The 27,657-nt window shown below is 34.7% G+C and overlaps 1 protein-coding gene across 1 annotated transcript in view; it reads right to left on the bottom strand.

Annotated features, from left to right (window-relative positions):
- Positions 1-27,657, bottom strand: part of LOC126974855 (integrin alpha-8-like) — a 44,331-nt gene that overhangs the window by 4,122 nt on the left and 12,552 nt on the right. The window contains exons 6-25 of the mRNA XM_050822525.1: positions 23,892-24,068; positions 22,908-22,993; positions 22,557-22,799; positions 21,543-21,645; positions 20,710-20,928; positions 19,192-19,289; positions 17,990-18,074; positions 16,659-16,774; positions 16,002-16,074; positions 14,216-14,342; positions 13,376-13,490; positions 12,860-12,937; positions 11,782-11,948; positions 10,211-10,292; positions 9,546-9,629; positions 8,311-8,437; positions 6,406-6,478; positions 5,555-5,678; positions 4,328-4,396; positions 2,934-2,978 (exon numbers count right to left, since the gene is read on the bottom strand). Of these exons, the coding sequence (XP_050678482.1) occupies positions 2,934-2,978; positions 4,328-4,396; positions 5,555-5,678; positions 6,406-6,478; positions 8,311-8,437; positions 9,546-9,629; positions 10,211-10,292; positions 11,782-11,948; positions 12,860-12,937; positions 13,376-13,490; positions 14,216-14,342; positions 16,002-16,074; positions 16,659-16,774; positions 17,990-18,074; positions 19,192-19,289; positions 20,710-20,928; positions 21,543-21,645; positions 22,557-22,799; positions 22,908-22,993; positions 23,892-24,068 (2,291 nt within the window). The remainder of the gene's footprint in view (positions 1-2,933; positions 2,979-4,327; positions 4,397-5,554; positions 5,679-6,405; positions 6,479-8,310; positions 8,438-9,545; positions 9,630-10,210; positions 10,293-11,781; positions 11,949-12,859; positions 12,938-13,375; positions 13,491-14,215; positions 14,343-16,001; positions 16,075-16,658; positions 16,775-17,989; positions 18,075-19,191; positions 19,290-20,709; positions 20,929-21,542; positions 21,646-22,556; positions 22,800-22,907; positions 22,994-23,891; positions 24,069-27,657) is intronic.

Here is a 27,657-nt window from a genome sequence, read left to right as displayed (position 1 = left end):
TTCGAATTTTATTATATCTAAGACGAAGACACATGTTTGATGTATCTTTTTTCCATTCTTTGAAAATATTTTCCCTTTGGTTTGATAACTGAATAATATACGGTTTTATCCATGGTTGCTTAAAATTCTTCACTTTGTATTTATCTTTATTAGGTCTGCGGGATTTAGTATACGCATGTTGAAAACTTGAATTTATAAAGCTATATATCTTGCTTGGACATGTCATATTTACTGTGCTAGACCAGTCTATTTTATTTAATTCTTGTTGCAAGGTTTCACTATCACAATAATAAAGATGTTTTTTTGTTGGAACACGCTGTATATTGCTCATGCCTGGACACTCGCAAGCTAGTACAATAACACGATGATCTGCCAGAACTGTATCGACAGTCGCCGTACACGGATTCAAATGAATGAGACGCGTAAACAAGTGGTCAATGCAACTTTTTGTGACTTTATTTAATCTTAATTCGATTCTAGTGTAATCTGATATTCCCATAATGAATCCGAGTTCGGAGAGCATGTCCAAATACTTAGTTTTTGTGCTGTGGTCACATTTTAAGTTAATATTCGTGTCACCTAACACGACTGCATCATCAGTTTTAATATTACCTAAAATTCGTGATAATTCGTTTATGAAAGTTAATTTATCCGTGTGTGGTGGTCTATATAATGCACAGAGAGTGACCGGGTGATTATTTGCATCAATTAACGTGCCAGTTATTGTCTCAAAGCTTGTTGTTTTGGTGGATATTGTTGTAAATTTAAGATAATTTTTAACGTAGACTATTATTCCTCCTCCCCTTTGTTTAGAGCGAAGCTCACTGTGCATTCTATAGCCTGGTATATTATATAAATCGATGGTACTATTTTTTAAGTTGACCTCCGTTAATACAATTAAATCAATAGGAGTTTTACATGATTTGATCAAGACTAATAACTTATCATAATTCTTGATTAAAGATCGAATGTTTACATGCACACATAACAATTGAATTTGGTTAAATGGAACAGAATTGACAAATGTATTTATGGTTGAACAATTAAATAATTCAGTACTTTTGAAGGAAGTGCTTACAGTATCCATTGTTATAAAGTAATAGTCTTATTGTTAAATAAAATCTAGTGATGTGAAGTAGATACACAGCTAATAATTTATTATTGTTTACTTGCTAGGGATTCAATATCTGATAGAAAGCGTATGATGTGAGGGCGGCTCTTATCATCTGTTTTTTTAACATAAATAGTACCTGATTTACACCAAATGAATTTATAGGTATCTTTCAGCTTTAGTTTAGCATTGTATAGTAGATTTTTTGTTCGGTAGGTAAGTGCTTCACGTATAAATAATCGACGAGCAGCTTGGTCTGCAGGAGCTCGCTGTACGATATCTCCAGCTGTAATATCCTTACACTTAGAAGACACCAACCACTGGTTACGCACTAAATCGGACTTTACTTCAACTAATATGTGTCCTGGGTGAGGGCGGTCCTTTGGCTTAGGCATTCGGCGACAGGTTACAATATCAGATGGGTTCACTTCCAGTTTTTGAGCTATACATTGCATTACTTGATCCAGACTCATATTAGGGATTTCTGGAACGCCTGCTATTTCTATAGTACTAGCCAACATTTTTTGTTCGATACCACTAATCTGTTGCTCTGCGGCGGCTAGACGGAGTTCTAGGTTTTTGTTTCTATTTATCAGCTCAATATTTTTGGTAAGAAGTGATTTTATGGTAACATCTTGCTGTCTTATAATTTGTTCTAAATCTGTAATTTGGCCGTTCATATGGTCCATTGCGCTCGTTAGTTCGTATAATTCTGTTTTAATTACTTTTTGCATTTCACGAGTTATACTGGCAACTAGCTTTTTATGGTTAAGTACTGAGTGTGGTCCAGTATCTTCCTCGTCGGAACTGGCTTCAGGAGGTATAAAGAAAGATGTGCGGCGGGTTATATTGCCGAGACACTGTTCACAACTCCATTCTAAGCCTTCAGAATTTCGAAGTGCCGCTAATTGTTTAGCGGTAAGCTTTGCACATGTGCTTGTTGCATGCACGGATTTATTACAGCGGCTACATTCTAATCCTGGTAGCTTTTGTGTTATGTTTTTATCACAATTCACACACTTTTTACTCGGCATTATGTCTAACTAAGTCTAACTTTATAATTTCTACAGAAAAAACGTATATATGAATAGCACACGTGGTAAGGTTAAAAACGATCCGATCGTTGCCGACGTTGAGGCCGAACTCTGAGTTTCGACCGCGCTTTGAATACAACGCCACGCAATGATAAAGTGAACAACGAAAAACTATCCAAATGACAGAGTATCCAAAATTAAAAAGGTTGCAGTGTCGTATTTCAGGTAAGTGCTCCTTTTAAAATAACATTTTTTTTTATGTAATACGAGGACAAACGAGCGTACGGGTCACTTTTTGTTAAGTGATCACCAGCGCCCACGGTCTCTTGCAACACCAGAGGAATCACAAGAGCGTTGCCGGCCTTTAGAAATAACAAAATTGTGTAAATAATTTGTCATTTTTAATAAATTCGCTTAATAATTAATATTAACATCTCAATTGCTAAATCAAAATTTTCTAGTCTCGTGTTCGTGTCCGAGCTTCTAATGAACATTACTGCCACGAAATAAGGTGTTAATTTGAATGAGTATTTTAGTGTTATCTGTATAAGTTAATGCATACGTATATACAACGGCGCTCGGACATTTTTTGACGAGATTTTAATAGGCGATTGGGTAGTTGTTTATTGTACGTCAAAAATGAATAAATTTTTAACGTACAATAAACAAAACTGCCGATCGTGATAACTTGCCACCACGCGATTCGTCTCTCCGACTTTTTCATAAAAAAATATGGACACTCAGCGAGGACTGCAGATTGAAAATCAATTTAAATTCAAAGTACTCACGTGATCATTTAAATGTGTTGAATCCGACTCTGGTTGGGGAACTCTCTGAAATAAATTAAAATAACTTTTAAAACATGAAATTTCATGATTGGATGATTTCCTAAATGATCAGTGCAAGTAAAGTGTGCTAAGCGATGGTTTATAGACTTTGAATATGCTAGTGAAGAGACGGAGTGACAGCTCGAATACGATAATTTTGATTACTCAATGTGTGCGTTCACTAGTGGTTTAACATTCAAAATACTATGGAGCTAAAACCAAGTGTGGTTATCGCTAAATATTTAACACAGTAACAATATATTCGTTGTCCTTTTCTAACTCGCTGTATCTCAGTTATAGTTCTTCTCTATCGCACGCTTCGTTGGTCTATACGGTAGTATATTGTCAGTCTATGATATTGATTTAATAAAACGTAGTATAAACAATACATTTTAATGAAGACTAGGACAAATGAGCGTACGGATCATCTGATACAAAGTGATCTCACTTAGTATCAGATCTCTGCCGCCCATCACTCTCTTTAAAAACCAATGGATCTTTGCCAGCCTTTTAGGAAGATGTAAGCTTTTTTTGCAAGGTTGGAAGCACTTCGTCACTAAGTTCATTTCATAATTTGATTCTACAGAATTTTCCTTTGAAACGTGCTATCGTGGAATGCCAGACATCAACTTGATGCACATGAATATACATTATTCTAAAAGTAAAATGTTTTTTTATATAATTTTAATGATTCTTAAAAAATTACAAAAGAACATTAAACCGTTACAGGTGGGAAAAATGGGTAACCAAATAATTTATCTTATGATTCTTGATATTTGATTTACAAAAAAATAATTCCAATACTTGTAAATTAAACACTTTTAAAGGATTAAAACGCGTGTAATTGTAACGGTTTTACATTAGATGTTTGCGTAAAAGTTACATTTTTATTTTAGTTAACCCGACGTTTCAAGACCTATCAAGAAGGGTCATCTGTGTACAGCAAATACCACCTCCGAGGAAATAAATGGCGCTAAACTTCATAATGACAACTATGACAAATACTATCTTTGGCTCACTTCATGTGCAGTCACCCTGAAAACGAGATCTGGAAAGGTCTTGAAACGTCGGGTTAACTAAAATAAAAATGTAACTTTTACGCAAACATCTAATGTAAAACCGTAACAATTACACGCGTTTTAAACATTTAAAAGAGTTTTATTAAAATGTATAACACTCGCGTGAAATCAATCAAAGAATCAATCAATCAATCAAAGAAAATACTATGTGCAATACTTGTTCTAATGATGATTTTCATTTTCAATATCTAATTAATTATGTAATCATTAATTATTAAAAATGTGCGTTTTTTTGCTAAGATAATATTAGTTCTCTGTTGGGTTGTGAACACGTACATTTTTCTGAATAAGTTCTTTCCTCAGCTCTATCAAGACCTCTTTTTGCCTTCTCCTAAAGAAGCCAACCTGAAATAAAAACCAAAGGTACAGTTAACATGAAAAAATAATTAAGGAACTATTATATTATTATATATATAATATTATACTAAATAAATTTAACTAAAAGAGCTTAAATTTCTAACCACTTTTATTTTTTCCTTTACCTTACAATTTTACTATAAATAACTATGTCTGCGTATCTTAAAAGCGCAGCTTATTAATAAAATCTGATGAATTTGAATATCTTATGTCTCTTGCTATTTTTTGGAAAAAAAGAAAAAGCGATTCCGATGGGATTAAAAACACTTTTCTAAGCGTCTGGGAATACCGATTTGATATCCAAGCGGTGATTATGAATAACAAATATAAAGCGGTACTAGAATGTATAAAATTTAATATAAAACATTTCATTAGATATCGAGGATTTTCTACATATTATGTAACAATTGCGAATTTCCAGATCTATCTTATTTACTTATCACTTGAAGAATTATTTGATGGATGTAGGTTACTAAAAAGGTTATTAAAATAACTCACGGAACTACTTATCCGTCATCATAAAAAAAATCCACACAATAAATCAATTTTCCTTTATCAATTTGGAACAAACTGTGAGTAGGTAATAACGTAGCCGCGCGCTAGTGTAGCTACGGACACCTACTTGCCCCACGCCGCGGCGTAACCACTCAGAACTCGTAAGGGAGAAGCGCCCACGTAAGAGTGAATAAAATTTGAAATTTTTAAATCATTAAATCAATTTTTTTATGATTAAAGTTTAGTAGCTCTACTCGTGAATTCATTTAATGTTGCCATTTTAACGTTACGTTCAATAAGATGTCAATATAAAATTGGCAAATACCACTGAATAAAATTAGTTTCGTAGTACTTCAGTATTACTGTGTAAATATGTATAAAAATTATAAAAGCACCACCAATGGTCCATATTATTTTGGAATTGGAGTTTATTTGAGTCATCATGTCATCTCATATTGATTAATTACCGCCGCCTATTGTTGCAGCAACACAGGACGAGAAACCTTTTAAGCCTTCGTACGTACGCTTTTTTGGATTCATTCCTCGTCCGTGTCATTTCGACCAGAAGGCAGCGGAATGAAGATTCTCCAAGGTTTAAATGGATGAAATTTTACTAAGCAGGTAAGTTACTGTAGCTAAATACATAAATACCTTAAACAGAACTCCAATTATTATAATCAGTAAGAGCGCAGCAACTAAACAGGAAATTATGAGAACAAGGTTCATATTCTGTCCTAGAGTAATGTCATTTTGATAAATCAAATGAGTCACCAATCTGAAAATATGACAAAAAAACTTTTTAGATCACTGACTCAGATACTGTGTTCACACGATTTATTTATAGTTAACCAACACTTTTAACTGAACTACAAACTATTATAAGGATTAGTTTATACGATTCATAATTACCAATACCATAGACCAGATGGCGGAAAGTGACTTTCAGTAGCTGTCTGTCCCATACGGCAAAGAAGAAGGCCTGGCTTCAGGGAGTAAGTACCATGACTCTTTGACACAAACTCGACGGAATCCCAGACTCATGAAAGTCACCAATTGTCCATCCGATGACTTGAAAGGGTTACAACAAAAACTCCATTTGCCATATCACAGCATTTCGAAAATATCCCTTTAATGCTTGGCCTAGTAGCGGAATAGTGGGTCTCAAAATATATTTACTACCTATTAAAATCTTTATTTTATTTCGCGCAAAAGTTTTGATACTCTGGATTAGTACAGTTCCACATAGTTGCTTTCTTTGGACATTTCAAGCAGACAGCTGGAATATACGTATATAATTTCGATTTCAAGAGAAATCGGAAAGCGAAGGGGTCACAGTAGAAGTTAAAATTTACACTAATCTGGTTAAATCTACGGAGAACGGTTCTATGCAAGAGTCTACCTAGCCGGTGGTGGTCTGGAAGGTGCCACGTAAAGGGCGCTATATTGTGATCTGCATAACATTCTTCTCTTATCCTAATATAAAACGTTACATAAATACATACGTTCCATTTTTAACTTCCAAATTCTCATTCAATGATAGTCTAAATTGAGTTGTTATGTTCCAGGGTTTGTTAACTGTAAAAACAAAAAACAAAAAATATGTATATTGCATAAATACTAATCCGTGCTTATATTATAAAGCTGGAAAGTTATTCGTTTATTTGTTCTAACGCACTTAGGTCTGGGTTTCCCAGTGGGATTAGAATAAATCCTATTTAATATAATTTCCAGGTAGCTATCTAGGACAAGGCCTGACCTCTCAGCAAGCCTCATATTATGCTGATTTGATTATTTTGATTGAACTGTTTAATCTACTGGAAGTCTTTTTCTTATTTTTATATAAGAGGGGGCAAATTGCCATGTAGCTTACGCTATGGAATGAGTGAGGAGAGTTAGGAGGGGCGAGGCAACCACCTATGGACATCCGCAACACCAGGGGTCAATAAATGCGTTGCCGGCTTTTAAGGTGGGAGTATGCTCTATTCCTGAAGGTCCCTAAGTCACGTTGGTTCAGGAAAACAGCGGCTGGTCATTGATTCCACAAACTCGATTTGGATCCTCGCCAAGAAATTTCTTGCAAATTGCGCGGTTATAGAATGCCAGACGTCAACATCATGCGGGTGAAATTTAGCATTTAGATGTATTGTCCGGTGGTGAAATCGGCTGTGGGTTTCAACCCGAGAGATGAGAGAACTGCTCTGAGATTGCCCTGATAAATGCGGTAGAAGATGCAGAGAGAAATCTCCATACAACGATAAAGAATCATACCGATTGGAAATTACTTGTTCGTCAATGACTCGAGCCTCTCTTCGTTGTATGCAGTAAGATAGAAGATGATACTGGGAAGCGCCACTCTACCAACAGTACTCCGTATGAGAACAGACCAGCCCGTGGAATAAAGGAGTGACCCAAATTAAACCCTGGGTGGGCCAGGTAAGTTAATATTTAAATTTGAGCACAAAGCCTACTGATGTTGCTAAAGTCCACACCTAATCATATAATATAATACAGGGGCAGCTCGGACATCCACTATTAGGTAGTATTCCTAATTATTCGACGGATTCACCAGGATAACATAGTCTGGTAGCGTCCTGTAGTAGTTTATTTTTATTGCGTGCTGCCATTTGTTCCTAAAAGGGAGTGGGTTAGGTTCCAGATAGCTCACAGAGCCAACGAAATACGAGCAAATAGTTATCCGGGCGTGCCGGCCTAATTCGATTGTGTTCTTTAATTCTTTAGTTCTAACATGACACTACCACTCATAAAAATTTTGGTCAGTGATTCGTAAATACAAAAAGATATATAGATAATAATAGATAGATTCTGAGTACATTGAAATACAATCCCTTACTATATGGCTCTTATTATACATAGGTCAAAATGGGCAATTTGTAAAAAATTGTCACGCAGCCGAAACCGCAGGCACAGCGCGCATTGAGAGACAATTTGACTACAAACCTTGATATTCTTTATTTCATATAAAAATCCTTTTGAATTTTTAACCAATTTGTTTTGTTCTTTATCTGTGATAATGTCATAAAACCACCTACATCGCGGTACATCATATTGTGTACTAAATTTCATCATTATTAGTTGAGAACAACAACCTCAGGGAGTGAAAACATGAAAACGTTATAAGCAAACAAACTCTCAATCACAATATTTATTTTAGAGTGCATTATTTTAACGGATAATAAATAATACAGGTATATATAGTATATAGGGTTATTCATTTACGTATTTTTATTTGTATGTACGCAATAATATTTTTTATGCTTTTATTAATACAATAATGAATGATAAACGTATTAAAAGTGCATAAATGTATGAATGTATTATAAACGTGAGAATGTATGAAAAGAGCATGTTTGACAAGAATGTATAATCGTATCTTTATTTACACTTACCTAAATTCTTCTTTAAGACTGAGATTGTGGATACAACCTTAATAACTGCAAGCGGCTTAATATCCACCAAGCACTCGATTTTAGAATCATTTATACCCTTACAATTATATAACTCTGGAGAATTTATCTAAAACAATAGTGTTTTTTTAAATAGAGAGAAACCTTTTCTTTTTTAGTCGTATTTACTCTTTTTGCATCTCGATAGCAATAACTTCGTAGTAGTATTAAATAAAATGATGTATTATACCATTTTGTAAACTGTATGAACTGCGCATTTTTTAAAATGGCTGGCCACTTACGTTTTCATACTTTTTTTTACATGAAACACTCTCAAACTATGCCAAAATTATTTTGGTATCAAATTTCATGTCATAAACTCAAGTTCTTATTTTGTTTTTGAATTTCATTACTTTGTGGGCTTTGTGCACATGAATGTGAAGCAAAGTTAGTAAGTAATGCGGGGTTCAAGGATTATCCATTCTTTCTGGTACACCCTGTATATTAGTAAATGTGATAGTAACAATAATTCTTATGAAATATGTTAGTACTGTGAACAAAATATATTTATAAGCCTAGAGCTAACTGAATCCAGTGTTTCTGGAAGCAGTAGTCAGCTCTAGCGGCAATCATCTTTTCGATGCTGTTACTCCTACCAAGACCGCTTTTGTACGCATTATATCATCTAAACTATCCATACATGCATCAGCAAACATTCCAGATGCCTTGCGGCACCCCGGCAGATCTAACAGCCACCTAAAGGCATTATTAAAGGCTATGAGCGAACACCTCAAGTACTTACTTCGAGCAACGATTTCATAAAGTTGAATCCTAAAAGTACGTTTCACTCTTCACGTAGATACTCATGCATATATGCATTTTGTAAAAATGGTACTACTGTATTAGCCTAGCTATCCAACGCGGAAATGCAGCCAGTATTCTTGGTACAATTACCCGTAATGATAGAATTAATTTAATGTAATCATAGTATTGTAAATATAGCCATAAGATTTGTTTTGTTTGTAATTGATATATTTTTAAATTGTGCATATTATCGCTTTAGGATTATCAAATAAATAAATATATAAAGTAAATCTACACAATTCAGAAACTTAAATCTGTTAATTTTTTATAAGCTGAGCGTCAACAACCTTGTACATAAGCTTTGATGTAATCGGAAAACTTTTATCTTTAATATTTTATTTTAAATTGTATTCATTTTCAATAATGGTACTTACCGTGAAATTTTCAATGAATGGACGATCTTCAGATATAAATTGAACTATGGCAGATTTCCAAAGCACTGGTCCTTTGTTACTTATCTGTATACAAAATATTAGTTTATAAGATTCAAATCAACTTTCTTCCACAACAATTTTCAAGCAGCTTTCTTCCACATACTACAAAGCTATGGAATGAAATTCCTTGTGTGGTGTTTCCGGAACGATACGAAATGGTTAGCTTTAAAAAGAACGCGTATACTTCCTTAAAGGCCGGTAACTCTCCTGTGATTCTTCTGGTGATGCAATGTGGGGGGCGGTGATTACTTAACACCAGGTGACCCGTACGCTCATTCGTCCTCCTTTTCCATAAAAACAAATTCATACCTACTTTGTGTTATGTCAACACATCAAATAGTTGCTCTTTAATACCCCACTCACCAGATTGACGCGTAAATGAGAAAACACGATAAATATTTATATAAGAATGACAGGTTCCAAATTCAAACATTTTTTTTTAATTCGACTGTATTTATGGCCAGACTGATTCTATAGTTTTAAATTTGTAACTGCCTTTTAATATCCGCTGATCCAGATTTGAAACAAAAAGCCTCCAAGGATTTAAAATAATAAAATGTTGTTAGTGTAAATAAAGTTAATACTATAAACATATAAAATCTCACCGTATATGATTCATGAACATCAATCACATGAATATTTTCATTTTGTAAGTCTGTTTCTGTCACGTTCCGGTTGCTTGTTGAACTGCAAATTTGCATTCATTTCAATGTAGGTACACTTTGATTTATAACTGTTCAATCGGTTCGCATAACGTTACGTAAAATTATTCTTTATTTTTTAGTAAGATTTCGTTACAGTAAAATCCTTCAATTCGTCCTTCAATTCCCATAATAACGAACTTACATTTTAACAACGACCTTCTATTTGCCTCGGTTGACCTTTTTCTTTCAAAATATACTGTCATAATATATTCTCATTATCTCATATAACCTTTCTACATGACTAAACTAATTCCAACATAATCTATTTAACTGTCACCTCTTTTTGTTTTACTTCGCATCGCTCTCTCTAATAACAATTGCTTATTATACTTGAATAACTGCACTGACTTTCAGATGTTAATAAATTCCTTCTATATCAGCCCCGACAATTATATCAAAGATATATTTGTATCTATCTCCTCTCATTGAGGCTCCATAAATCTTTGGGTGTAAATATATGTTTTACTTGTTTTTATTATTCTTCGTTATAGGGACATTAAGAAATGTGTTAGTATTCTTATACTTATAGAAAACGAGATGAGAGAAGCATGACCTTATGGTAAGTGATACGCCCTCCTCATCATTGATGTCAATCTGCCAAATCACCTTAGTAAGCTCAATAGAATTTAACTTAAACAGAACGAAAGCTCTAACTGGCCCCGGTTCTTAAATTCTTAAATAAACATCTGCAATATAGGCATAGCTGACAGCCCCCTGTGTACCGTGGGCACCATGGTTCTGCCACCATGTAGGGCCTGCATGGTGGCAGATGAAACGGCTGCGCATGTACTTCTGCATTGTCCAGGTGTAGCAACTTACCGGGCTCAATATCTTGGTATCAAAAAAATACACTCCTGGATGTCTTTAGGAAGGACAGAGAGATGATTATCTTATTTATTAATACGGCTTTACTCACAATGTCAGTATCACTGACGCTATGTCAATTGTCAATGATAGTGACATAGTCCCGCGCGCCCCTCGCCCTGTTCAGCCGCGCACTACGAGGACAAGTCCGCAGTAAGAGACGGGACGTTATCGCGAACGCACTACACTCAACCTGATGAAGGACCTACGAATTGTCCACACCGATAAAACCGATGATAAAGCCGTATTATTAAATAAGTTAAATAACGACAGAGGGGTTGCTAAGGTTTCTGGAAACTCCTCCAGAGGGGTGGCAGAAATAATAAATATGTTCTTGATGTGTTACGCCCTATCCATTACGGCATTACATTATCTAAGCGGCATCGCATTTGCACTCATCAATTTGTGACGATAAGAATATGTTGAGGCTGACTTGCCCTGTATTTTCACTATCTCCACACGAGGCCCTTCAAAGCAAAACACAATAACGCTTTCATTTCATTACCATTTCACATCAGAAAAAGGCGCCGCCGATTGTGTTCTGGCAAGAAGCCTCTCATTGGTAAAAACTATTAAATTTAATTAAATAAAACAAATAAATTTCTGACCTATTTACAGTAACCTCGTTTGGGTTTAGCAGATACTTTACTTCGAGCTCTGCTTTCCCCGTGGGCTCAGTTTTTGCTACACAATTATTGAACAGCTCTACCCTGACTCTCAACTTCTTCTCTTTGCTCGAGGGCTTGCTCATGTCCAGACTTATCGTTATGAGGCGCTAAAAAAATTAAATAGAAATATTAAAGCATTTTTTGGAATTCAAACAATACAAATTGGGAATTTACACTCAAGACTCGGGAGTTATATATTATTTTCATCTCTGGCGTCTTTCTTCCATCAGGTGAGTTTTTTGTGTTTTAGGTCAGACAAAATAAAAAAAGTAATTAAGGAAGTCCTCCTGTGACCTCACGACAAGCTGACAAGAGTCGAAACAATCCAATAGAAGTCTATTGTACTACAATTTTGGGTATTTAAATAAATTTTGCTTCCTTTTCCTTCTTAATACTTTCCATACGAAAATTATTAAAAAACTAAACTTGTATTTCTTTAATTCAGTAGAAATGTACAAAGTACTATCTACGCGCTTCTGGAAACCCAAACGCATATTTCAATCAACGGATCAGCATAGCTATCCAACGCGAAAATGCTGCCAGTATTCTTGGTACACTTACCCGTAACGATCATTTAAACTTAATGTAATCATAGAGTTTTAAATATAGCTATAAGGTTTGTGTTGTTTGAATATGTAAATGAAATGTACACTGCTCGCCAACCTGTTTTTGCCAACAGGCCAAATTCGTACTTAATTAAATTATTTGTATAATAAAATACATCAAAATATTTTGTCGAGCCACGCTTCATGTACCTAACCATTTCCTTGATGCTGTTCATCTTTCTCGTGTAAAGCACTTGCTATTTATTCTACTTCGTATCATCGAAACTTATGAAAAAATACCGTTACGCCCCTCTTGTATGACATTTTAGTACTACTATTAGGGAACTGAAACTTCATAGAAATGATGAGCTAATATTTACCGTAGTGCGTTTATTCTTACTTTAAACGTTTAATCTACACAAAGTCCGAAATACTAGCATTTATTTATCACATAAAGATTGTATCAAACTTACCGTTTCCTTTCTGTCGAATTGAAATAAACTACATCTGTACCAAGCACCCTGTGGCTTATCACATTTAGGTATTTGGACCTGTAATATGGACAAATGAATAGTTTCTGTCGACAAACCCACAATAAGAAAGACACAACAAATTTTACCAATATTACCAACTGTCAATCGTCCGAGTGAAGCATCCACCTTATTCAACTCTCGCTAGGTAAGACTGCTCGAATGGAACCCGACAGGCCATAAATTTTGGTGCAATTTACATTTGTATAAATATATATATATGTATTTGCATAAGATGCCGGGCTAGTGCAATTACCAAGCTATATGACTTAACATCTTCCGTTTCAAAGTGACGAGCGTAATTACTTTAAGGGTTCATATGATTCCCCTGGTGTTACAAGACAGTGTCAGATCGTGGGGGCTGATGATGCCACCAGGTGACCCTTACGCAATTTTTATGGCAGAGGAGGAGAAACAAGTGTACGGGTAACCTGATGGTTATAATATTTTACAACATACCTGAGCACCGACAACTTCTATCCAAGCACAAGACTCAAACGATGAATTTCCATCATTACGTATACGGACATCCACTGTTTCATTATTTGTCGAACCCAACATATAGTATTGTTTTCTAAAACAAAATCAGCAATGTATTTCAATATCAGATAAAAGACAAAGTATCCCTAAGAATAATCATCAAGGTCTTACTGAATTCGCGTATTGTCAATTAGCACTAGCCAATTATTTTCTTCGCAGCTATAAAGATAAGATAAAATAGTTACGATGGTGAACTGGATTCATGTAGATCAAAATAAGGATAGATGGCGCCAGGAGGCCTGTACCATTAAAAGAAGAAAGAATAATAAATATATTTTAATACTGTTATGTCCTTCGCCTACAAAGAATCCTGAAATATTTAGGGTATACTGCTCGCAGAAGCAAAGACAGTCTCGAAATACTGATAGTATCGGGGAAAGTAGAGGGAAAAAGACTAAGAGGCCGAAGTCCAAAGAGATGGTTTTTTTTTTAAGAAAATAAGGGCCGAGACGACCTGGACGTTCAGCTGAAGGTAATTGATACGCCTTACCCATTACTATGTAGCGTCGCTCAGGATTCTTGAAAGACTAAAAATTTCTGAGCGGCACTACAACTGCGTTCGTCACCTTGCGACATAAGTTGTGGTAAGTTTGGATCAGATATCTGAACATATGTATCCCTGTCAACGTAGCACCGCACCAGGCCAACGACCCCAACCGATGGAGGCGTTCTGTGGACAGGCTACGGAGTCACGATCCTCAGCAGTGAGGGGACGACGAAGAAGAAGAATACTTTTATGTTCTAAGCTACAAAGCTTACCCTCCGGACCAATCGATCGCTGCAGACAATTTTGGTGTGCAATCTTCTCCCGTACACAGTCTTGTTATTTCAACAAATGCTTCAGTTATACTCAAGGGAGTTAACGATATTAGTGAATTATCGTAATCTGCAAACAAAAATATCATATAAGACAACAGGAGAAAACTTCATAACTATTTTAATTTTTGAAGTGAAATCTTCTGTAGCAACGTTGGGTACTTTTTGGTAGGGGAAAATCTTATGGGAATGGCGCACGCGATAAAAAGTAATTAAAAAATTATATATAAGCATTTAAAAATATATAGATATCCACTTTTTGGATGGGTAACATCTCGTCACCGAAATGCTTGTAGCAGTATATCTGTAGCTATACAGCTGACATATTGTGCAATATTAGTGCTGTGTATGTCTTATAAGGAAAATTGAATGGATATAGTGTAAAGTTCAATGTGTATTATCTGTGCATTGTTGTGTGGTGTTTCAATAGTGTTTTTGTTTGATTAATATAATATTGATACACTCTTACACAAATTATCTTGCCCAAAACTAGGCATAGTCAGTACTATGGGTACAAGACAACGATATATTTAATACAACATACTTACTTAAACATACATAAATACAAATAAACATCCATGACTCGGAAAAAACATCCATATTCATCATATAAATGATTGCACCTACCGGAATTCGAACCCGGGACCTCGAAATCAGTAGACAGGGTCACTAATCATTGTCATCATAATATATTACTGATAATAAGTTTTAAAAATAAAAGATGGGTATGATGCACAGTGTCAGTATGCTCGAAGGTCTCAAAGACGTATCGGATCGGGAACACAGCAGACGGCAGATTATGCCGTAAATTGGGTTTTCGAGGCAAAAATTATGTTTGCAGATATAATATTCAGCTACTGCTAAGTATAAACTGAACAACTCCTCCGAACACTCCTTCCCCAGCATACGGTAGAAAATGGAAAGAGCTGAATTCGAATGAAATAATAGGCACAAGACACATTCAAATTCCAGAAAATATTTCAACCAGTGGGTGGTGGTCATAAGAACAGGATACAAATTTTGATTTCTTGTGTACCCATTAACTGTATAAAAATATTAAGATGTATTAGATGTTGCCTATGCGAGAACAGTACACTGAAAGAACAGGTTTATAATTCGGGCATGTAGCTGTTATAATAGAGCATACAGTCATATTGACATATTTCATGAAAAGTTAAATGTTTTCAGAGTACTGGTTTGTGATAGTTAAAATAATTACTGATTTTTTTAACCCCTTCATATTTTTTGTTCTGAATACTTAACTCATTTGTAACTAATTCATTATAGTATTAAGCTATATTGTGTAACTTATAAAGCTTATAATTAGTTGTAAATTTGTATTACTTTTGTTTTGTGGTTTTTATCTTACCGTTGGTTACTTTTTAACTAAAAGTGTCGTATAAATTGTTGGAAACTTCACTGGTGAACTCATACTAGTTTTAAGATTTAGTTAGTGTTAATATTTATCATAATACTATTTGTTTCCTATACATGAATAAATAAAAATAAATAAAATTATACAAGCTTTGTAAACCCAACATCAATTTCTAGCAAAAGCCAATGTAGATTGAAAAGTAGTAAAAAAATATATGAAATAAAACTTTCAAGCAGACTACATATTAGAAAATAGAGAAATGATATAGGCCCTTCTCTGACATGGCCCTTAACGAGATGACAATGACGTATTACCTAAATTAATATAATTATTTGTTTCTCCGTTAAGTTTTACCTTTGCGCCTCCAAGCGTCTTCATCAACCATTGCTTTAACTTTAAATTTATAAATGCCTCGGTCATGTGTACTCTGAAACATTCAATAATAATATATTTTACTAGAGGACCTACATTTTACCAGTGGGAGGCTCCTTTGCACAGGACGCTGCCTAGATTATGGGTACCAGATCGGCGCGTATTTCTGCTGTGAATCAGTAATGTGTAAGCATTATTGTGTTTCGGTCTGCAGGGCGCCGTAGTTAGTGAAATTACTGGGCATATGACGACCGCAATTGTAGTGCCGCTCAGAAGGTGTTTCAAGAATTCTGAGTGGCACTGCATTGTAATTGGATGGGTGTATCAATTACCATCAGCTGAACATCCTGCTCGTCTCGTCCCTTATTATCTTTATAAAACATTTGTGTAATGTTTATGTAAAACTTTTTATGCTTCTCTCATGAATGAGAAGACGTTGACTGCTAAAATAAACAAACAAATTACTGATATAAAAAAAGAACAGAATAAATGCACGTCGGAATTACCCACTGGTTATATATACGCATAAGCTTTAAGCCTTCGTTCTAGGTTAGATATATCACATACGTAAAGGTATACCTTTGTATTAAACAGATCTGACTAGTTTGAATTTTATGGTAGTGGCACTTAAATACTTACGAGTATCGCTGTAAAATTGACACTTAATTCAGTTTTCTTCTCTGATAAATCTCTTGTTATAAAACTTTTATCAAGACTGACAGCATCTCCATTTATTTCAGCCATTAGTAATAGTTCTAAACAGGAATAAGTAATAAGTTGACATACATATATACTGTAAAATGTTTGCAATTCAAAAAAAAAGAAAACAGTAAATACTTAAGAAGCTACGACAAAAGTTAAAACATCATAGATATTGATGAAATATAAATATTTAGTTGGTCTTCAAGTAAGAAAATTACATTTAAAATTGCGTATAGCTCTGGTAAATTTTGTTTCGACTGATCTCGCACCTTCAGTCTTAGTCTACTCGAGTTATTTCATATGGAAAAGGAGAGCAAAAGATCAGAACTGATCAAATTTTTGGATATCAAGTACTGTTTGAACATCTAGCTCACTTGGCGTTGCGTAGAGATTGCTTCATTCTCAGTTACGTCTTCTACCGCATTTGCCACGAGGATTGTTTCGAAGAGCTGTTTGATTTGATTCCTGTCGTCGAATTCCACCTTCGCACGACACGCCACAAATAAGGGTATCATCCCCACCATGTGGATATGTGGCGTCCTCTACAGTGCGGTTTTCAACCACGTACAACCAAGCTGTGTAATGAGCTTTCTTGTGCAGTGTTTCCAGAACGAAACAACATGGATAACATCAAATAAAGCGTGTACATCATCCATAAAGCATCTTCCTAAAAGGCTGACATTGCTCGTGTGATTCCTCTAGTCTTGCAAGAGAATGTGGAGAGCGGTGATCACTTAACAACAACACTCGTTTCAATTTCTCGTGGAATTAGCAATCGCTCGAGGTTTTGAGATTTTCCCGGTACTGGCAAGGCATTATGTGAAATGTTATGCAAGAGTGGTGATGCTTTACCTGAAAGCGCGTTACATATCCGAGCGTGACAGTTGACGTTGAGTCTAATTCAATGCCCACAAATAATGTAATCAGAGCGCCTAAGGTATATTTTATGAATCACTAAACTTTATATGAATTTGGTGACTAAGGTATAATAAATAATATCTATAATTATATAATATTATAATACAATTGCTCTGTCTTCTATGAAATACCGATTCCAAAAAAGTAGATTACAGAGTTATTGTCTGTTTGTCGGTTTGTCTGTATGTATGTCCTTCCATGCCCGTAATTTTCATGAATATGAACAAGAGGTTGAAACAACATATAGGTAACATAATATCACGCCAGATACAGAATTAAGCGCCCACGCGGACGACATCGCGGGCATCAACTAGTGGTATATAAATCATTAGAGATTAAATAAAACTTACTTGCATTAGTCAAATCGGACTTAAGTGGATATGTTAAATTTACATCCACACGAACAGTAAAATTATCGTCCTTTTCCCGTACAGTCTGAAAGTAAATAGAATTAAATCTAATAACAAGCCTTGCGATTTTGTTAATGTTTTAGCTACCGAGTGGTACAATCAAACTTTGGCTGCAAATGTTAGACATTATTTTGCTGCAACACTAAACTAACATTCAGGCACAGATTAAAACTGCTGTTATTATTAAGCGAATTTATTAAACATGACAAATTAGTTACACAATTTTGTTATTTCTAAAGGCCGGCAATGCTCTTGTGATTCCTCTGGTGTTGCAAGAGAATGTGGGCGGCGGTAGTCAAATCTAGACAACCCCCTTGTGTAGAATAGTTATCGCCTACAACAATTTGGTTAAAAGAGCTGGCATAGCTATTTTTCGGCACTCTGCCCTATGTTTCAAAAAGAAGTCAAAAAAAATTATATGAATGTACTGCAAGATGGTTTTTTTATTTTGTTTTTCTTGTTTATTATGTATGAACCTAATTATTTTTTTTATCAGCCTTTTGCTTGTGGCTTTATTGTAGTATGATTAAGCCGTTGTAACAAACAAATATAAACTTATAATGCTTACTACTCGGCTAAGTCGAGATAGTAAGTCTTTTGTGGGGCGTTGAATATGCTTTTACAACAAGATCCCAGATAATGTTGAAAACAAATGTTTTACGAAATTCAAAAGAATTGTTAAAAAACTCTTGTGTGGTAAAGGTACTATAACATAAATGCCTTTTTTAAAACTCCACTCCGACTCTACTGATTGGGAATAGAGCGACCGCCCACAGGCTATTAAATAATAAATTTTACTGTACGGTTTTACTTTATAACCATATTTTTATAAAAAAAAAGAAACCCGCTGAGTTTGTTGCGCCCGTTCTTCTCAGGTCGTATGCATACCTTTTAGAATGGGTGGTATTTTTTGACTTTCAATAGATGATTTTTAATTCTATTTTGAACAAAAATATTTCATATTTAATTTAAGTACTTTTGGATATACTCGGTATTTACAAATACCAAAATATCAAATAAATCAAAACAGAGAGACACAGATAATGATGATATTGTTAATACAGGCAAATCAGTAGCTAATTAATTTATAGGATAATTATTTATAATGAATTTGGCAGTATGTGTATATATGCATTATTTACCTTTATGCCATACAGATGCGAAGACACATTAAGAGATACAGGGGTGATGCTTTTGTATACTATCACACGACCGCTACCAGGAGATCCGACCGCCAAAGCTTAAAAATAAAAAACAATAGCTACAGTGCTGTTATACATATTTATTCCTACTCTTAATCAAAATAAGATTCACTCATTTTGATAGAGCGAAAACAAATTAAAAATAGATGGATACATTTGAGTAACTTGCTATTTTTTTAAATAAACCTTTTTAATCCTGAAACCCTGCCTCATAAAAATAGTACAAAAATTTTATTATTATGTATACATACTATGAACTCTCAGTCTTTAAGTTATTATTACATTCACATTTGAGTCTTACATCTTTGTGCCGATTGGTGTCGAGACACTTAGCCCGTGGGGCGCAGAGACACGGAGAATGTACCAAGTACTATCTTCTCACTTCAATAGGTCTACTGGCAACCCATGCGTTGGCCGAAATAGCTGCTATCTCGGCCAACGGATCAGCATAGCTATCCAACGTGGAAATTGTACCAGTCTTCTTGGTACGATTCCCGTAATGATATTTAAAATTTTATCTAATTATTGTATTGTAAATATAGTTAAAAGATTTGTATAATACATTAAATTAAAACTATCGTTACGGGAAGTGTACCAAGCATACAGGCAGCATTTCCGCGTTGGATAGCTAGGCTGGTCCGTTGATCAAAATAGCTGCCAGCGCTTGAATTTCCAGTAGCCCTATTGAGGTGCGCAGATAGTACTTTATACATTTTCCTCTCAGTGAATTAAAGGGCACAAAGATGTATGGCTCACTGAGATCAACATATTTGCGACGTTTGCTTTCTTCGGCAGTCGAAGCAGCAGCCCCAAGCACCAACTGTTGTAACCTGGACTTGGAGAAGGAGCCAGAATGTCAACGCAAGTTGCGTATCACACCAGCGCCGTTCCCCGTGCCCTAGCCACCAGGGTCATTCCATCATGACGCTTGCCATCGCGGCAGGTCTAAAACAGCTGGTATATTAAGAGCGGAAAATGCCCTGCGGGTGACTTTATTACACCCGACCTATTACAACATGGTTCATTTAATTATCAAAAGTATGTTTCTCATCCCACAAACATTAACAACATTTATAGCGCCTTATGCAGTTTTTGTAGGGATCTCTAGCTTTTATTGAAAATAAAATAGTCCACGTTACACTCTGTAAGTATAGTTTGCTAAAGACATAACGGCTAGTTATGTCTTTGTCTGTCAAAATGAAAAAGAAAGTGACGGTATTATGTTTAATGAATCATTAACTTTAAATATGCTTTCTGCAACGTGCGGTAAGAATACCTAAGTAAAATTACTTTTGTAATCTTGATTTAATCAATTTAAAAGGTATACAATAATAAAAACCATTCTGTGTATTTTAGCTTGATTGCTAAATGTAGAAGTTTTCTTTCTTTGGCAAATGGATTCCGTAATTATTAATGTGTATATTTATAAAAATAAGATTAATATTTCGCTATCCCTACCGCTTTTTCCATTTTCATCAATATTATTCACCATTTGGAGACTGAAACCGAAGCCTTTGTATACTCCACTTCTTATCTTTTGCGTAAATACCAGCTCGGTTAAAAATATTTTCTTCTGTGTCTCTAGTTTTTTTCGCTTCAAAATCTGTGATATTTCTACACCAGACATAATGTACACGTATCCCATACTATCTTCATAAGGAGCACTTACAATAATCTCTGAAAAATTATGTTTTAAATACAATTTAGGTACTGTTTTACGGTCCCAACGCTCTTAACAACTAAGCCAAGCGTCCGCATGACGTACGGTCCGTAAATATTGGTATGTTTGTTTCACTCTCGGGTCATGGCTGCATCTACATTCTAAAGGATCCAATTAACAGTTGATATCCTGCTCAACCCCAATAATTGCATATTAGGAAATTGACTGGAGGACAAGAGAGTTGAACAAACACATTGTGAAGATTTACTTTAGATGACCCAATGAACGACGGATTAAAATTCCTTCCTCCTCCTTCCTTCTATCATACTAATCATAAATAGGGCATCAGGTTTTATAGTGTCCCTATTTTTTTGGCGGTTCTTATGACCTTTTACTCTCATCTAATACATGGACCTTAAACACCAATAAAATAAATTCCTCTTCCTATGGTAGTATCTGTAGATCTTGCCTACAAACTTAGGTAAGTTTTTTTTTATTTTTGTCTATCGCGTTACTAATTATTGTATATCTTATCATAACTTATAATATAATTAATTAAACCAGTCAATCGACTGCTTAAATAAATATTTTATATAATTAATGTCATACATAGTATATATACAATACAAACCTGGAATTGAATCTTCATCCAGATCAAATGAAGTAATAGCAGTGCCAAACCTTGATCCATCAGTAACTCCACATATTTGAAGTTTTGGCGAACGAGAACTTTTCTAAAAATAATAAAATTTTCACATGATCTTAAAACAAAAATAATGATGTTAGATGATCATCATAGATTTTGATTCGATATTGATATATATTTATTAATAGGCAGTGACAATAACATCACATAATATATTGTAACAAAACTTAGTAAACTTCACGAAGCTACTTAAGTTTGTAAACGGGCTTTGACATGGTGAGAAGTAATGATAAGAAACTCCCAGACCACATTTAAATAATATTAACATAATTGGTTAGCCTTAAACAATACATACTATTTTAAGTGGCTTGCGCAGAACTAGACAAGAACCGTGTATCCTCTATATAAATCTACTAAACTATAGTAAGCGTTCTTTGTTAAAGAAGCTTAAATATATTTCTTGAATTCGTGCTCTTCGTCCTAGGATGATTTCAGGTCTAAAGCGCTACCTACACGAATGACTGCTACGCGACAAGTCCGCCCTACTGTTGCCGGCCAATCTCCACAATACGATGATTATTTCGCATATCGACGTGAATCACTATGGAAACGCACACAAGGGCTCGTTTTACATTCTTCGCCACATTCGACAGAGAGACAGTGAGTGTAGGGATAGGAGCAAACGTCGACATCCTGCCCTTGTGCGGATGCTGACGCGACGCCGCTGCTGTCGCAGCCGTGTAGTCTCGGACCGTGCGCGTATCAGTTGGCGATGTTACTGTTTCGGGCACTCGCAGGACCCGTCAGTTATGAATTCAAACAGACAAAACTGAAAGGCGCAACGAAAGTGAAGGCGCGCGCTTTGAACTTTAACTAGTAACGTAAGTACTAACATAATTGTATAGAGATACATGGCATAAAGATAATAGTACTCGCTCGTGGAGGTGGCGCCTTATAAGCTGAAACATAATATCTTCTTTTGAGTAATGCTTTACTCACCCCTTCGCCTTCATATGCCGCGTATATATATATCGCACCGACATCATAACCATTATCAAGACAATCTTGAGCCGGCGCACCAACTAGTAACTCGTCATATATATCACTTTTCAAGATATTCACTCCATGTAGAGTGGCTCCAAATATGTCTCCTTCAGATGGCGAATCTATTCTCAATGGCCTATCATTAAGTTTTAGCAATTTTAGAATATGCTGATTCGGTTTATATTCTAAGAACGCAATCTGAAATGTTATTTTATATTATAGATTGAAATTAAAACAAATAAATAAATACATAAAAGTCAATATCAGATAAATTAATCATAATTCAAGGTTTTTATTTGCACTCACCGATCCACGTTGATATTTGTTGTTCATACTGAAAGCATACACGGTACCATAACCTTTCACAAACCGGCCTGCTGCTAGAGCGCGTCCTATATAAAAATGAATATTATAAAAATAAAAACCATTAATCTCCACCGTTTAAATTGCTTTTACAGCATACTAATATTATGTTTCCTGCCGCCGTACAGAAGGCACCAACACAACACTGATTTTCAGCAGCCCCTCGTAATATTTGGACTAGACTGTTTCTGTAGTCTTCCCATCGTAATTATTTTTTGTTGTCAAAGGGTATGGATGAATATCATAATATGTTGATTTGGCCTTATTTTGCAAATGTATAGAAATACAAAATATAATTGTGAAAAATTAAGTAAATTTAAAATCTGTGACGGACACAGTTCTTTGTAAACGCCTCCATCCCTCAGGGTTGCGTGAAGCACACCGGAGACCACACGCCATTAGCTCAAATATTTCAGTTATCCTATATATAAATTTGTGTACATCCAAGGTGCGTTTGTTGAGGAATTTACCAACTAATTGTGGTTTACACTTCTCCCTTATCTCGTAAGAGTAAGATTTGTCATCTACTGGAGCAATTCAGCATGGTTGGTGGTAATTAGTGGTTATTGTGTAATCCGCGCGCTCATTGGCTATTCTATTGCTTTCCATAATTAACAAGCTGTACATACAATACAAATTTTGACATAAAGATGCAACTGTACAAAAATAATATGGAATAAAAAATGTTCAGTGGGAATAGGACCACAATGCACTTTGGGGTTTTGTTTTGCTCTCCTAGAACACGTTATTTTAGATTAACAGTATATTTGTGGATAGTGACAAAAAACTCGGTCACGTATATTTTAATTACTCAAAGAAAATTATCAATCATCATCAGCCAGAAGACGTCCGGAAAAGAGAAATGAGGAGATCCGTAGGAGGGGGCTTTGTCCAAATTATCAGTATTAGTCATGAAATATTCGTTACCTATGTACATCAGTGACCTGCTAATCCCTGTCAAATCAGCTTTTTTCACAGAATCCGTTAGAGAATAGCTGTGATCCGCGTATTCAATATTACTGCTCAGCGCTGATTTAGCAAACAATGTTAAATTATTAGCATCATCCTGAAGAGTGGTCCACCCAACACCACCGTAAATATCATCTGCAACAGAACAGGCAGTTCAATGGATAAATACAAAAAAAATCATTTATAACAACTTATACTCTTTTTTTATTGATTTTTTTTTTTTGATTTTTATTGAAACAACAATACTAACTCGAACCAACAAAATTTATATTATTTTACATTCTAATGAAAAATAGTATTGAAATTTATTAGAACCATGGCGATGAAGCTGAATATGAACTCTTACTAAAACCATGTATTAGATCTGTTTATTTTTCATATTAAAAATTTCAATAGGCGCACTTTTTATTCAAATAAATTCTCCTTCGTTGATCAAATCTTATAACTATATTTACAATACTATGACTACATGTCTGTAAAGCTAGAAAGGTCAAGTCGGCAGAATCACTCGTAATATATCTCAAAATTTAGTGCTCATTTAGTGCTAATTTAGTGCTGATAACAGATATTTGGTGCTGTGATAGGGGAACTAAAAATGAGAACATTGCTAACTTTTCATTAAGCTAGCAGTGTACCATCGTGACGAGAAAGGTCAAGTCGGCAGAATGTCTCGTTTTATATCTCAAAATTTAGTGCTCATTTAGTGCTAATTTAGTGCTGATAATAGATATTTGGTGCTGTGATAGGGGGACTAAAAATGAAAACACTGCTAACTTTTCATTAAGCTAGCAGTGTACCATTCGTGACTAGAAAGGTCAAGTCGGCAGAATCACTCGTTTTATATGTCAAAATTTAGTGCTCATTTAGTGCTAATTTAGTGCTGATAACAGATATTTGGTGCTGTGATAGGGGGACTAAAAATGAGAACACTGCTAACTTTTCATTAAGCTAGCAGTGTACCATTCGTGACTAGAAAGGTCAAGTCGGCAGAATCACTCGTTTTATATCTCAAAATTTAGTGCTCATTTAGTGCTAATTTAGTGCTGATAACAGATATTTGGTGCTGTGATAGGGGGACTAAAAATGAGAACACTGCTAACTTTTCATTAAGCTAGCAGTGTACCATTCGTGACCGCGCTATGATACAGTTGGAGCGAGAGGCACATCGGCTAATAATTTAGTGCTCAATTAGTGCTGCCTCTACAAGCAAACAGATTTTTCAAAAAAAAAATATTCAGTTTTTAAGTATAGATGACTGAGATTTAAGTATAGAAAAGAGTTACTAATTAGTGCTCAATTAATGCTACCGGTAAACCTTTCATCAGATCTCAACGTTATAAGGTAACAGAAAACTACCCTTACTCCCCTCGCGATGTAGCCGCTGTGTGTGTGTGTGTGTGTTAAAAAAAAGAGGAGTTGCACTCGGGGAATGCCGCGGTAAAGCTATTGCATAGCATTTTTTATCAACTTATGCAATTATAATTAAAGTATTTTTTTTCCTTTGTTTTTTTTATTTGATATTAATTCAAGTTACACTTTTTGAGCGTGGTGACCGATAAGAAAACAATTTTTTTTCTTATATTAATTAAATGAGAAGTTAATATTGTTCAAAATATTTTTATTATCTTACAATACATGTAGGTTATTCAAGAATATTTATCATTTAAACTATAGGTTTACGGTAACTGAAATAAGGAACATTAGTTTCAGACTTGATATGTAAATATCTGGAAAATACCGCGTCAATGGTGGTCCCATATTTTGTTGTGGATTCATTTCAAATTCAATATCTTCGAAAGAAAAGTTGTCAACCGCTCTGATTTTTATTCAGCGAAGTTGATGTTGAAATTGCCAGCCAAAATTAGTGGAAATTTAGAATCATTTGCACCAAGTATTTTCGGCCCTTCTTCTTTTTTTTGGATACACTAAGTGATCCAAAAAAGTGTAAAGAAACTGGAAAATTTATTTATAGTAGTTATATATTTTAACACAAGATGGCACTGAATGAACCGTTGAATGAACCACAACTGTCGACTGACACATTTTCATATTATTAATATTTCAAAAACAAGAATGTAAGTAAAAAAGTATAAGTAATATGTAGGTTATTTTTGATAAAATTAATTTAAAAAAAAGCAAAGGGGAAGTGAGTAAAATTTAACTTGCAATATTTGATTACAGACAGACAACGGCACAGGTGAAACTAAATAAAAATGCTTATCATATGAAACTAAATAAAAAAAGTGATAAAAAAAATAAAGAAGTTAAAAAAAATCAAGACGTACCTCGGGCTCGAACCTGGGACCTTCTGCTCAAAAAGCATACGTGATAACCGCTGTTTCACGGCAACTGTAATGACCGTGGCGAAATATCTATATACATCTAGGTCGTGGTCGTAGGATTGCTCGTATCGTTAACTCAGCAGTTATCTATACTTAAAAACTGATTTTTTTTTAAATCTGTTTGCTTGTACAGGCAGCACTAATTGAGCACTAAATTATTAGCTGATGTGCCTCTCGCTCCAACTGTATCATAACGCGGTCACGAATGGTACACTGCTAGCTTAATGAAAAGTTAGCAGTGTTCTCATTTTTAGTCCCCCTATCACAGCACCAAATATCTGTTATCAGCACTAAATTAGCACTAAATGAGCACTAAATTTTGAGATATAAAACGAGTGATTCTGCCGACTTGACCTTTCTAGTCACGAATGATACACTGCTAGCTTAATGAAAAGTTAGCAGTGTTCTCATTTTTAGTCCCCCTATCACAGCACCAAATATCTGTTATCAGCACTAAATTAGCACTAAATGAGCACTTAATTTTGAGATATAAAACGAGACATTCTGCCGACTTGACCTTCTAGTCACGATGGTACACTGCTAGCTTAATGAAAAGTTAACAGTGTTCTCATTTTTAGTTCCCCTATCACAGCACCAAATATCTGTTATTAGCACTAAATAGCACAAAATTTTGAGATATATTACGAGTGATTCTGCCGACTTGACCTTTCTAGCTTTACAGACGTTATGACTACATAAAATTAAAAGTATCGACCAACATATTTGAGACGCTTGCTGTCTTCGTTGAAGCAGCAGCCCTAAGCACTAACTGGCGTATCTATATACTAACTAACTTAGCATTTTATCCTTCGTTTGATTGTAATGATTTTATCTCGCTTTTTATAATAACAACATTTTTGCCTTATTTTTAGGATGAATGAATAATATGTCAATATTTGTTGATATCAATACCCTTTATCAACTACCCTATTAACTAATTACCTGTTATAAAATCAAGTCAATATTAATCAATTCGTTTAGGTTAAAAATATGTCATTTAAGATAACAAAAGTTATAAATTTTTCCATTTTACCGCAACTTCATCACGGAAATTCTCATTAAAACTATACGAGTAATGGTGCTCAGTGAATCTCAGTGCCACTCTTTTAAATCAATTTCTTCATTCTACAAATAATTTTAATTACAATCAATATAAAGTTATGCAACAAATACGTTCAAGTTAAATACTTAATGACTTAAGAGTTAATAGAGAAAATAAATATAATAAAAAAAACCACCAGAGTTATTGAGTACAATCCACACATACTGTAAACAAAGGTAATTAGATACCCTTTTAACGATTATAAAGATATGTATAGCTATAAATACTATAACTTTAATTTAACAAAATGAAGCAATGTTCCCGACACGGTAATAATCGT

This window comes from Leptidea sinapis, chromosome 34 (assembly GCF_905404315.1).
Source record: "Leptidea sinapis chromosome 34, ilLepSina1.1, whole genome shotgun sequence".
NCBI lineage: Eukaryota > Metazoa > Arthropoda > Insecta > Lepidoptera > Pieridae > Leptidea > Leptidea sinapis.
This window is presented reverse-complemented; position numbering and strand designations above follow the sequence as displayed.